The 13,712-nt window shown below is 51.4% G+C and overlaps 1 protein-coding gene across 2 annotated transcripts; it reads right to left on the minus strand.

Annotated features, from left to right (window-relative positions):
* Positions 1-850: 850 nt before the first annotated feature.
* Positions 851-12,183, minus strand: LOC135566911 (transmembrane anterior posterior transformation protein 1 homolog). 2 transcript variants are annotated; one of them, XM_065014473.1, is made up of 7 exons: positions 12,078-12,183; positions 9,909-9,989; positions 6,663-6,772; positions 4,583-4,642; positions 4,399-4,467; positions 2,650-2,726; positions 851-986 (listed from the first exon to the last, which is right to left on the minus strand). In XM_065014473.1, the coding sequence occupies exons 1-7, from the start codon at positions 12,088-12,090 to the stop codon at positions 902-904; spliced, it is 495 nt and encodes a 164-aa protein (XP_064870545.1). In that variant the 5' UTR covers positions 12,091-12,183; the 3' UTR covers positions 851-901. The 2 variants fall into 2 exon arrangements, with proteins under 2 accessions (XP_064870545.1, XP_064870546.1); XM_065014474.1 differs by having other exon boundaries at positions 897-1,336.
* Between the last annotated feature and the right edge of the window lie 1,529 nt (positions 12,184-13,712).

Below are 13,712 nucleotides of genomic sequence, written 5' to 3' on the forward strand. Positions count from 1 at the left end.
GGTGGTGTGTGTTACCTGGAGGGGTGGTGTGTTACCTGGAGGGGGTGGGTGTGTTACCTGGAGGGGTGGTGTGTGTTACCTGGAGGGGTGGTGTGTTACCTGGAGGGGTGGTGTGTGTTACCTGGAGGGGTGGTGTGTGTTACCTGGAGGGGTGGTGTGTGTGTTACCTGGAGGGGTGGTGTGTGTTACCTGGAGGGGTGGTGTGTGTGTGTTACCTGGAGGGGTGGTGTGTGTGTTACCTGGAGGGGTGGTGTGTGTTACCTGGAGGGGTGGTGTGTGTTACCTGGAGGGGTGGTGTGTGTGTTACCTGGAGGGGTGGTGTGTGTGTTACCTGGAGGGGTGGTGTGTGTGTGTTACCTGGAGGGGTGGTGTGTGTGTGTTACCTGGAGGGGTGGTGTGTGTTACCTGGAGGGGTGGTGTGTGTTACCTGGTGGGGTGGTGTGTTACCTGGAGGGGGTGGTGTGTGTTACCTGGTGGGGTGGTGTGTGTTACCTGGTGGGGTGGTGTGTGTTACCTGGTGGGGTGGTGTGTGTTACCTGGAGGGGTGGTGTGTGTTACCTGGAGGGGTGGTGTGTGTTACCTGGTGGGGTGGTGTGTGTTACCTGGAGGGGTGGTGTGTGTTACCTGGAGGGGGTGGTGTGTGTTACCTGGAGGGGTGGTGTGTGTGTTACCTGGAGGGGTGGTGTGTGTGTTACCTGGGGGTGGTGTGTGTGTTACCTGGAGGGGTGGTGTGTGTTACCTGGAGGGGTGGTGTGTGTGTTACCTGGGGGTGGGTGTGTGTTACCTGGGGGGTGGTGTGTGTGTTACCTGGGGGGTGTGTGTGTTACCTGGGGGTGGTGTGTGTGGGTCTGTGTGCTCTAGAGTTGGAACGGCTGGAGGCAGCAGGGGGAGACTGGAACAGCTACTCCTCCATATGGGCTTCTTTAACGAACACACAGGACGTCCCCAGCAACACGATACTGTTCAGTACCTTCAGAGAGATCATCCTACACACACACACACACACACACACACACACACACACACACACACACACAGGACGTCCCCAGCAACACGATACTGTTCAGTACCTTCAGAGAGATCATCCTACACACACACACACACACACACACACACAGGACGTCCCCAGCAACACGATACTGTTCAGTACCTTCAGAGAGATCATCCTACACACACACACACACACACACACACACACACACACACAGGACGCCCCCAGCAACACGATACTGTTCAGTACCTTCAGAGATCATCCTACACACACACACACACACACACACACACACAGGACGTCCCCAGCAACACGATACTGTTCAGTACCTTCAGAGAGATCATCCTACACACACACACACACACACACACACACACACACACACACACACACACACACACACACACACACACACACACACACACAGGACGTCCCCAGCAACACGATACTGTTCAGTACCTTCAGAGAGATCATCCCACACACACACACACACACACACACACACACACACACACACACACACACAGGACGTCCCCAGCAACACGATACTGTTCAGTACCTTCAGAGATCATCCTCACACACACACACACACACACACACACACACACACACACACAGGACGTCCCCAGCAACAGATACTGTTCAGTACCTTCAGAGAGATCATCCTACACACACACACACACACACACACACACACAGGACGTCCCCAGCAACACGATACTGTTCAGTAGACATCTTACCCCAGGTAGAAGAGACACACATCTTACCCCAGGTAGAAGAGAAGACATCTTACCCCAGGTAGAAGAGAAGACATCTTACCCCAGGTAGAATAGAAGACATCTTACCCCAGGTAGAAGAGAAGACATCTTACCCCAGGTAGAAGAGACACACATCTTACCCCAGGTAGAAGAGAAGACATCTTACCCCAGGTAGAAGAGACACACATCTTACCCCAGGTAGAAGAGACACACATCTTACCCCAGGTAGAAGAGAAGACATCTACCCCAGGTAGAAGAGAAGACATCTTACCCCAGGTAGAAGAGAAGACATCTTACCCCAGGTAGAAGAGAAGACATCTTACCCCAGGTAGAAGAGAAGACATCTTACCCCAGGTAGAAGAGACACACATCTTACCCCAGGTAGAAGAGAAGACATCTTACCCCAGGTAGAATAGAAGACATCTTACCCCAGGTAGAAGAGACACACATCTTACCCCAGGTAGAAGAGAAGACATCTTAACCCAGGTAGAAGAGAAGACATCTTACCCCAGGTAGAATAGAAGACATCTTACCCCAGGTAGAAGAGACACACATCTTACCCCAGGTAGAAGAGAAGACATCTTACCCCAGGTAGAAGAGACACACATCTTACCCCAGGTAGAAGAGCAGACATCTTACCCCAGGTAGAAGAGAAGACATCTTACCCCAGGTAGAAGAGACACACATCTTACCCCAGGTAGAAGAGAAGACATCTTACCCCAGGTAGAAGAGAAGACATCTTACCCCAGGTAGAAGAGAAGACATCTTACCCCAGGTAGAAGAGAAGACATCTTACCCCAGGTAGAAGAGAAGACATCTTACCCCAGGTAGAAGAGAAGACATCTTACCCCAGGTAGAAGAGAAGACATCTTACCCCAGGTAGAAGAGAAGACATCTTACCCCAGGTAGAAGAGAAGAACACACATGAAGGAGAGAGATCCCTGGATCTTCACTGAGCTGGTCACCACCCTGATCAACTGAAACAGACACACACACACACCAATATCCCTGTCAATAATAACCCTGTCTCCTCCCCCAGACCTGGGATCAATACCAGCCTAATCAATAATAACCCTGTCTCCTCCCCCAGACCTGGGATCAATACCAGCCTAATCAATAATAACCCTGTCTCCTCCCCCCAGACCTGGGTTAAATACCAGCCCAATCAATAATAACCCTGTCTCCTCCCCCAGACCTGGGATCAATATCAATATCAGCCCAATCAATAATAACCCTGTCTCCTCCCCCAGACCTGGGATCAATATCAATACCAGCCCAATCAATAATAACCCTGTCTCCTCCCCCAGACCTGGGATCAATATCAATACCAGCCCAATCAATAATAACCCTGTCTCCTCCCCCCAGACCTGGGATCAATACCAGCCTAATCAATAATAACCCTGTCTCCTCCCCCCAGACCTGGGTTAAATACCAGCCCAATCAATAATAACCCTGTCTCCTCCCCCAGACCTGGGATCAATATCAATACCAGCCCAATCAATAATAACCCTGTCTCCTCCCCCAGACCTGGGATCAATACCAGACAAATCAATAATAACCCTGTCTCCTCCCCCAGACCTGGGTTCAATATCAGCCTAATCAATAATAACCCTGTCCCTCCCCCAGACCTGGGTTTAATATCAGCCTAATCAATAATAACCCTGTCTCCTCCCTGCAGATCCACCCTTAATGAGCTGTAAATACTAGTTGAACCCAGGCAGACCCAGCCTTAAAGAGCTGTAAATACTAGTTGAACCCAGGCAGACCCAGCCTTAAAGAGCTGTAATACTAGTTGAACCCAGGCAGACCCAGCCTTAAAGAGCTGTAATACTAGTTGAACCCAGGCAGACCCAGCCTTAAAGAGCTGTAATACTAGTTGAACCCAGGCAGACCCAGCCTTAAAGAGCTGTAATACTAGTTGAACCCAGGCAGACCCAGCCTTAAAGAGCTGTAATACTAGTTGAACCCAGGCAGACCCAGCCTTAAAGAGCTGTAATTACTAGTTGAACCCAGGCCTACAGACCCAGCCTTAAAGAGCTGTAAATACTAGTTGAACCCAGGCAGACCCAGCCTTAAAGAGCTGTAAATACTAGTTGAACCCAGGCAGACCCAGCCTTAAAGAGCTGTAATACTAGTTGAACCCAGGCCTGCAGACCCAGCCTTAAAGAGCTGTAAATACTAGTTGAACCCAGGCCTGCAGACCCAGCCTTAAAGAGCTGTAAATACTAGTTGAACCCAGGTCTGTAGACCCATCCTTAAAGAGCTGTAATACTAGTTGAACCCAGGCCTACAGACCCAGCCTTAAAGAGCTGTAAATACTAGTTGAACCCAGGCAGACCCAGCCTTAAAGAGCTGTAAATACTAGTTGAACCCAGGCCTGCAGACCCAGCCTTAAAGAGCTGTAAATACTAGTTGAACCCAGGCAGACCCAGCCTTAAAGAGCTGTAAATACTAGTTGAACCCAGGCAGACCCAGCCTTAAAGAGCTGTAAATACTAGTTGAACCCAGGCCTACAGACCCAGCCTTAAAGAGCTGTAAATACTAGTTGAACCCAGGCAGACCCTGCCTTAAAGAGCTGTAAAATACTAGTTGAACCCAGGCAGACCCAGCCTTAAAGAGCTGTAAATACTAGTTGAACCCGTCTCTTACCAGCAGAGCTAAAGGCAGTGGAATGAAGCCCATTCTCCTGGAGACTGAGTCACTGTAGTCTGTATAGGCCTGGTAAACAAACACACACACACCATATGGATAATGATCATCAGTAAATCAATACAATATATTCCATTATCAATCATCATCATCATCATCATCAATATTCATGTTTAAATCTCACGTTTTTCTGTCTGCTGCTGACGAGGTCAAACGCCAGGCTGGCCCGGTACTCCCCGTAGACCTGGATCACATAGATGAGGTGAACAGATGAGCTCTAATATATCGGCACCCCTAGATGAGGTGAACAGATGAGCTCTAATATATCGGCACCCCTGGATGAGGTGAACAGATGAGCTCTAATATATCGGCACCCTGGATGAGGTGAACAGATGAGCTCTAATATATCGGCACCCTGGATGAGGTGAACAGATGAGCTCTAATATATCGGCACCCTGGATGAGGTGAACAGATGAGCTCTAATATATCGGCACCCCTGGATGAGGTGAACAGATGAGCTCTAATATATCGGCACCCTGGATGAGGTGAACAGATGAGCTCTAATATATCGGCACCCTGGATCACATAGATGAGGTGAACAGATGAGCTCTAATATATCGGCACCCCTGGATGAGGTGAACAGATGAGCTCTAATATATCGGCACCCTGGATGAGGTGAACAGATGAGCTCTAATATATCGGCACCCTGGATGAGGTGAACAGATGAGCTCTAATATATCGGCACCCTGGATGAGGTGAACAGATGAGCTCTAATATATCGGCACCCTGGATGAGGTGAACAGATGAGCTCTAATATATCGGCACCCTGGATGAGGTGAACAGATGAGCTCTAATATATCGGCACCCTGGATGAGGTGAACAGATGAGCTCTAATATATCGGCACCCTGGATGTGGTGAACAGATGAGCTCTAATCGATCGTCTAATGAATTAAGAGTAACTAGAGTAACCACCCTAGTCACACCCAGACCTAACCAAATGACAGAATAAAAGGCTCTCCAAGGTCAGGGCGTGACACCTGTAGACACACCCCCAGGAGAGGACGGGCGGAGGGAGGGAGGGACACTCACGTCTGCAGTGATGTCGTTATACTAACCCTAAACCACACCCCCAGGAGAGGACGGAGGGAGGGAGGGAGGGAGGGGGGAGGGAGGGAGGGAGGGAGGGACGGACAGACAGACACTTACGTCTGCAGTGATGTCGTTATACTAACCCTAAACCACACCCCCAGGAGAGGACGGAGGGAGGGAGGGAGGGGGAGGGAGGGAGGGAGGAGGGAGGGGGAGGGAGGGAGGGGGAGGGAGGGAGGGAGGGAGGGAGGGAAGGAGGGGGAGGGAGGGGGAGGGGGAGGGGGAGGGAGGGACGGAGGGACACTTACGTCTGCAGTGATGTCGTTATACTAACCCTAAACCACACCCCCAGGAGAGGACGGAGGGAGGGAGGGACACTTACGTCTGCAGTGATGTCGTTATACTAACCCTAAACCACACCCCCAGGAGAGGACGGAGGGAGGGAGGGAGGGAGGGAGGAGGGAGGGAGGGACACTTACGTCTGCAATGATGTCGTTATACTAACCCTAAACCCCACCCCCAGGAGAGGACGGACGGAGGGAGGGAGGGAGGGAGGGAGGGAGGGAGGGAGGGAGGAAGGGAGGGAGGGAGGGAGGGAGGGAGGGAGGGAGGGACGGAGGGAGGGAGGAAGGAGGAGGGAGGAGGGAGGGAGGGAGGGAGGGAGGGAGGGAGGGAGGGAGGGAGGGAGGGAGGAGGAGGGAGGGAGGGAGGGAGGGAGGGAGGGGAGGGAGGGAGGGGGAGGGAGGGGAGGAGGGAGGGAGGGAGGGAGGGAGGGAGGGTCTGGAGGGAGGAGGGAGGGACGGAGGGAGGGAGGGACGGAGGGAGGGAGGGAGGGAGGGACGGAGGGAGGGAGGGAGGGAGGAGGGGAGGACGGAGGAGGGAGGGAGGGAGGACGGAGGGAGGGAGGGAGGGAGGACGGAGGGAGGAGGGACGGAGAGAGGGAGGGACGGAGGGAGGGAGGGACGGAGGGAGGGAGGGGAGGGACGGAGGGAGGGAGGGAGGGAGGGAGGGAGGGAGGGACGGAGAGAGGGAGGGACGGAGGAGGGAGGGACGGAGAGAGGGAGGGACGGAGGGAGGGAGGGACGGAGGGAGGGACGGAGGGAGGGAGGGAGGGACGGAGGGAGGGAGGGAGGGAGGGACGGAGGGAGGGAGGGAGGGAGGGAGGGACACTTACGTCTGCGGTGATGTCGTTAAACTTGGTGATGAAGGCGTGCTTGACGACATCCACGGTAACCTCAGACGCTATCACCATGACGACGTCAGGAAACAGCACCCACAGGTGGTCTGTCATTAGAAATCAAATCATATTAACCGATCAGTACATTATCAATACAACACTAATCATTCATATTAACCGATCAGTACATTATCAATACATCACTAATCATTCATATTAACCGATCAGGACATTATCAATACAACACTAATCATTCATATTAACCGATCAGGACATTATCAATACATCACTAATCAATAATGAAATCATCAGTACATTATCAATACATCACTAATCATTCATATTAACCGATCAGTACATTATCAATACAACACTAATCATTCATATTAACCGATCAGTACATTATCAATACAACACTAATCATTCATATTAACCGATCAGGACATTATCAATACATCACTAATCATTCATATTAACCGATCAGTACATTATCAATACAACACTAATCATTCATATTAACCGATCAGTACATTATCAATACAACACTAATCATTCATATTAACCGATCAGTACATTATCAATACATCACTAATCAATAATGAAATCATCAGTACATTATCAATACATCACTAATCATTCATATTAACCGATCAGGACATTATCAATACAACACTAATCATTCATATTAACCGATCAGTACATTATCAATACATCACTAATCAATAATGAAATCATCAGGACATTATCAATACAACACTAATCATTCATATTAACCGATCAGTACATTATCAATACATCACTAATCATTCATATTAACCGATCAGGACATTATCAATACAACACTAATCATTCATATTAACCGATCAGTACATTATCAATACATCACTAATCATTCATATTAACCGATCAGTACATTATCAATACAACACTAATCATTCATATTAACCGATCAGTACGTTATCAATACAACACTAATCATTCATATTAACCGATCAGGACATTATCAATACATTATTAATACATCACTAAATCAATAACATCAGCGATTGATACATTTTCAATACAGACACCCAGTCGATACGAGTCCACAGGTTATGAACAGTGCTGATAACCTGTCTGTCCTCTGGTCAATGTAATTATGTAATTATCTAACCTGTCTGTCCTCTGGTCAATGTAATTATGTAATTATCTAACCTGTCTCTCCTCTGGTCAATGTAATTATCTAACCTGTCTCTCCTCTGGTCAATGTAATTATGTAATTATCTAACCTGTCTGTCCTCTGGTCAATGTAATTATGTAATTATCTAACCTGTCTCTCCTCTGGTCAATGTAATTATGTAATTATCTAACCTGTCTCTCCTCTGGTCAATGTAATTATGTAATTATCTAACCTGTCTCTCCTCTGGTCAATGTAATTATGTAATTATCTAACCTGTCTCTCCTCTGGTCAATGTAATTATGTAATTATCTAACCTGTCTCTCCTCTGGTCAATGTAATTATGTAATTATCTAACCTGTCTCTCCTCTGGTCAATGTAATTATGTAATTATCTAACCTGTCTCTCCTCTGGTCAATGTAATTATGTAATTATCTAACCTGTCTGTCCTCTGGTCAATGTAATTATGTAATTATCTAACCTGTCTCCCCTCTGGTCAATGTAATTATGACAAAGTAATACAACAGCCGAACTGACAACTAACTCCTATGCTGTGAAAATCTCCCCTGAACACTGAATGTTTCAGTCTTACCAATAGATCAAGATCTCAGCTGGCTGCTGGCCCACCTATAGCCTTACCACCCTCTCAGCTAGCCACCTGGCCCACCTTAAGCCTTACCACCATCTCAGCTGGCCGCCTGGCCCACCTTTAGGCTTACCAATAGATCAAGATCTCAGCTAGCCACCTGGCCCACCTTAGCCTTATCACCTCTCAGCTAGGCACCTGGCCCACCTTTGCCTTATCACCCTCAGCTAGCCACCTGGCCCACCTTTAGCCTTATCACCCTCTCAGCTAGGCACCTGCTCCACCTTTTAGCCTTATCACCCTCTCAGCTAGCCACCTGGCCACCTTTAGCCTTATCACCCTCCTCAGCTAGCCACCTGGCCCACCTTAGCCTTATCACCCCTCTCAGCTAGGCACCTGGCCCACCTTTAGCCTTATCACCCTCTCAGCTAGCCACCTGGCCCACCTTAGCCTTACCAATAGACCACCCTCTCAGCTAGCCACCTGGCCCACCTTTTAGCCTTACCAATAGACCACCCTCTCAGCTAGCCACCTGGCCACCTTTAGCCTTACCAACAGACCACCTCTCAGCTAGGCCACCTGGCCCACCTTTAGCCTTACAATAGACCACCCTCTCAGCTAGCCACCTGGCCCATCTTTAGCCTTACCAATAGATCAAGATCTCAGCTGGCCGCCTGGCCCACCTTTAGCCTTATCACCCTCTCAGCTAGCCACCTGGCCCACCTTTAGCCTTATCACCCTCTCAGCTAGCCACCTGGCCCACCTTTAGCCTTATCACCCTCTCAGCTGGCCGCCTGGCCCACCTTTAGCCTTATCACCCTCTCAGCTGGCCGCCTGGCCCACCTTTAGCCTTATCACCCTCTCAGCTAGCCGCCTGGCCCACCTTAGCCTTATCACCCTCTCAGCTAGCCACCTGACCAACCTTTAGCCTTACCAATAGACCACCCTCAGCTAGCCACCTGGCCCACCTTTAGCCTTACCAATAGACCACCCTCTCAGCTAGCCACCTGGCCCACCTTAGCCTTACCAATAGACCACCCTCTCAGCTAGCCACCTGGCCCACCTTTAGCCTTACCAATAGACCACCCTCTCAGCTAGCCACCTGGCCCACCTTTAGCCTTATCACCCTCTCAGCCGCCTGGCCCACCTTTAGCCTTACCAGAACCCAGTCCTACTCCAACACACCAGAACCCAGTCCTGCTCCAACACACCAGAACCCAGTCCTGCTCCAACACACCAGAACCCAGTCCTGCTCCAACACACAGAACCCAGACCTGCTCAACACACCTTTTCGCAGGCAGGCAGGGCAGGGCAGGGCAGGCAGGCAGGCAGGCAGGCAGGCAAGCAGACACAGGCAGACAGACGTACAGGCAGACAGACGTACAGGCAGACAGACAGACACAGGCAGACAGACACAGGCAGACAGACAGACAGACAGACAGACAGACAGACAGACAGACAGACAGACAGACAGACAGACAGACAGACAGACAGTAGTTACCAGGATTCCATGAGAACTGCTCCATGTTCCGTAGACAGACAATGATTAACAGAACATAGTTAGTGAACCTCTCCTTTATGTCTGAGGAGAGAGAGAGGGAGGAGGGGATAGAGAGAGGAGGAGGGAGAGAGGGGAGGAGAGAGAGAGAGGAGGGGATAGAGAGAGGGGAGGGGATAGAGAGGGGAGGAGGGGATAGAGAGGGGGAGAGAGAGAGGAGGGGAGAGAGAGGAGGGAGAGAGAGGGGAGGAGGGATAGAGAGGAGGGAGAGAGGAGGAGAGAGAGAGAGAGGAGGAGGGGATAGAGAGGGGAGGAGGGGATAGAGAGGGGAGAGAGAGAGGAGGGAGAGAGAGGAGGGGAGAGAGAGGGAGGAGGGGATAGAGAGGAGGGGAGAGGGGAGGAGAGAGAGAGAGGAGGAGGAGGGGATAGAGAGGGAGGAGGGGATAGAGAGGGGAGAGAGAGAGGAGGGGAGAGAGAGAGGAGGAGGGAGAGAGGGGAGAGAGAGAGAGAGGAGGAGGAGGGGATAGAGAGAGGGGGAGGGAGGGGAGAGAGAGGAGGAGGGGAGAGGGGATGTAATAGAGAGAGGGTGGGGTGATGGAGCGAAAGAGAGGGGGAGAATAGGAGAGGGGGAAGGATAGAGGGAGAGAGAGAGGCGATAGAGAGGAGAATAGGAGAGGTGGGGTGATGGAGAGAGAGAGAGGGGGAGGAGGGGGAGAGAGAGAGGGTGGGGCGATTAGAGAGAGAGAGAATAGGAGAGAGAGGGGGGGTGATAGAGAGAGAGAGGGGGAGGAGGGGGAGAGAGAGAGGGGAGAGGAGGGGAGAGAGGGGGAGGAGGGGGAGGAGAGGTGGGGCGATAGAGAGAGAGAATAGGAGAGAGAGGGTGGGGTGATGGAGGAGAGAGGGGGGAGGAGGGGGAGAGAGAGAGGTGGGGGGAGAGAGAGAGAGAATAGGAGAGAGAGGGTGGGGTGATGGAGAGAGAGGGGGGGGAGGAGGGGGGAGAGAGAGAGGGGGAGGAGGGGGAGAGAGAGGGTGGGGTGGGGTGGGGCGATAGAGGGAGGAGAGCGAGAATAGGAGAGAGAGGGTGGGGTGGGGGGAGAGAGAGAGGGGGAGGAGGGGGAGAGAGAGAATAGGGGAGAGAGAGGGGGTGATGGAGAGAGAGAGGGGGAGGAGGGGGAGAGAGAGGGTGGGGCGATAGAGAGAGAATAGGAGAGAGAGGGTGGGGTGATGGGAGAGAGAGAGGGGGAGGAGGGGAGAGAGAGAGGGTGGGGTGATGGAGAGAGAGAGAGGGAGGAGGGGAGAGAGAGGGGTGGGGTGATGAGAGAGAGAGAGGGTGGGGCGATAGAGAGAGAGAATAGAGAGAGAGGGTGGGGTGATGGAGAGAGAAAGGGGGAGGGAGGGGGAGAGAGAGAGGGTGGGGCGATAGAGAGAGAGAATAGAGAGAGAGGGTGGGGTGATGGAGAGAGAGAGGGGGAGGAGGGGGAGAGAGAGAGGGTGGGGCGATAGAGAGAGAGAGGGGAGGAGGGGGAGAGAGAGAGGGTGGGGTGATGGAGAGAGAGAATAGGAGAGAGAGGGTGGGGTGATGAGAGAGAGAGGGGAGGGAGGGGGGAGAGAGAGAGGGTGGGGTGATGGGAGAGAGAGAGGGGGAGGAGGGGGAGAGAGAGGGTGGGGATGGAGAGAGAGAGAGAGAGGGGGGAGAGAGAGAGGGTGGGGCGATAGAGAGAGAGAATAGGAGAGAGAGGGTGGGGGATGGAGAGAGAGAAAGGGGGAGGAGGGGGGAGAGAGAGAGGGTGGGGTGATGGAGAGAGAGAAAGGGGGAGGAGGGGAGAGAAGAGCAGAATTACTGTTATATTTACCTCAATAACAACCCAGGTGGAATAAAAATGTTTTAATGTCAGAATATGACCACCAGGGTTAGAGAGGTCAGGGGTCAGAGAGAGGCGCCAAGGGGTCAGAGGTCAGGGAGAGGCGCCAAGGGGTCAGAGGTCAGGGGTAGTTATACTCACCACTGTTAGACATCTGAAAGAGGTTGTTAGAAGTCAGAGGTAAGGGGTTAGAGGTCAAGGGTTAGAGGTCAGGGGTAGTTATACTCACCACTGTTAGACATCTGAAAGAGGTTGTTAGAAGTCAGAGGTTAGAGGTCAGAGGTTAGAGGTCAGGGGTAGTTATACTCACCACTGTTAGACATCTGAAAGAGGTTGTTCTTCTCAAACTTCTTAAACACACTTCCTTTGATCTCCACGAACTACAGAGAAACACAACGGTCATTGATCTGGGTGGGTGTCTCAGAGAAACACAACAGTCACTGCTCTGGGTGGGTGTCTCAGGGTGTTACAGAGAAACACAACAGTCACTGATCTGGGTGGGTGTCTCAGGGTGTCTCAGAGAAACACAACAGTCACTGATCTGGGTGGGTGTCTCAGGGTGTCTCAGAGAAACACAACAGTCACTGATCTGGGTGGGTGTCTCAGGGTGTCTCAGAGAAACACAACGGTCACTGATCTGGGTGGGTGTCTCAGAGAAACACAACAGTCACTGATCTGGGTGGGTGTCTCAGGGTGTTACAGAGAAACAACAGTCACTGATCTGGGTGGGTGTCTCAGAGAAACACAACAGTCACTGATCTGGGTGGGTGTCTCAGGGTGTCTCAGAGAAACACAACAGTCACTGATCTGGGTGGGTGTCTCAGAGAAACACAACAGTCACTGATCTGGGTGGGTGTCTCAGGGTGTCTACAGAGAAACACAACAGTCACTGATCTGGGTGGGTGTCTCAGGGTGTCTACAGAGAAACACAACAGTCACTGATCTGGGTGGGTGTCTCAGGGTGTTACAGAAACACAACAGTCACTGATCTGGGTGGGTGTCTCAGGGTGTTACAGAGAAACACAACAGTCACTGATCTGGGTGGGTGTCTCAGGGTGTTACAGAGAAACACAACAGTCACTGATCTGGGTGGGTGTCTCAGGGTGTTACAGAGAAACACAACAGTCACTGATCTGGGTGGGTGTCTCAGGGTGTCTCAGAGAAACACAACGGTCACTGATCTGGGTGGGTGTCTCAGGGTGTCTCAGAGAAACACAACGGTCACTGATCTGGGTGGGTGTCTCAGGGTGTCTCAGAGAAACACAACAGTCACTGATCTGGGTGGGTGTCTCAGAGAAACACAACAGTCACTGATCTGGGTGGGTGTCTCAGGGTGTCTCAGAGAAACACAACAGTCACTGATCTGGGTGGGTGTCTCAGGGTGTCTCAGAGAAACACAACAGTCACTGATCTGGGTGGGTGTCTCAGGGTGTCTCAGAGAAACACAACAGTCACTGATCTGGGTGGGTGTCTCAGGGTGTTACAGAGAAACACAACAGTCACTGATCTGGGTGGGTGTCTCAGGGTGTCTCAGAGAAACACAACAGTCACTGATCTGGGTGGGTGTCTCAGGGTGTCTCAGAGAAACACAACGGTCACTGAACTGGGTGGGTGTCTCAGAGAAACACAACGGTCACTGATCTGGGTGGGTGTCTCAGAGAAACACAACAGTCACTGATCTGGGTGGGTGTCTCAGGGTGTTACAGAGAAACACAACAGTCACTGATCTGGGTGGGTGTCTCAGAGAAACACAACAGTCACTGATCTGGGTGGGTGTCTCAGGGTGTTACAGAGAAACACAACAGTCACTGATCTGGGTGTGTGTGTGTGTCTCAGTGTGTGTGTGTGTGTGTATGTCTCAGTGTGTGTGTCTCAGAGTGTGTGTGTGTCTCAGTGTGTGTGTGTCTCAGTGTGTGTGTCGTGTGTGTATGTCTCAGTGTGTGTG

This window comes from Oncorhynchus nerka, unplaced genomic scaffold, assembly GCF_034236695.1.
Source record: "Oncorhynchus nerka isolate Pitt River unplaced genomic scaffold, Oner_Uvic_2.0 unplaced_scaffold_2981, whole genome shotgun sequence".
Lineage (NCBI taxonomy): Eukaryota > Metazoa > Chordata > Actinopteri > Salmoniformes > Salmonidae > Oncorhynchus > Oncorhynchus nerka.

What these genes read in the sequence shown, in the direction of transcription:
- LOC135566911 (XM_065014473.1), bottom strand. An exon ending in GCAGTTCTCATGGAATCCTG is followed by an intron (nt 6,773 to 9,908) that starts GTAACTACTGTC and finishes TTCTAATGACAG; the next exon opens with ACCACCTGTGGGTGCTGTTT. An exon ending in TCAGCAGCAGACAGAAAAAC is followed by an intron (nt 4,468 to 4,582) that starts GTGAGATTTAAA and finishes TTTGTTTACCAG; the next exon opens with GCCTATACAGACTACAGTGA.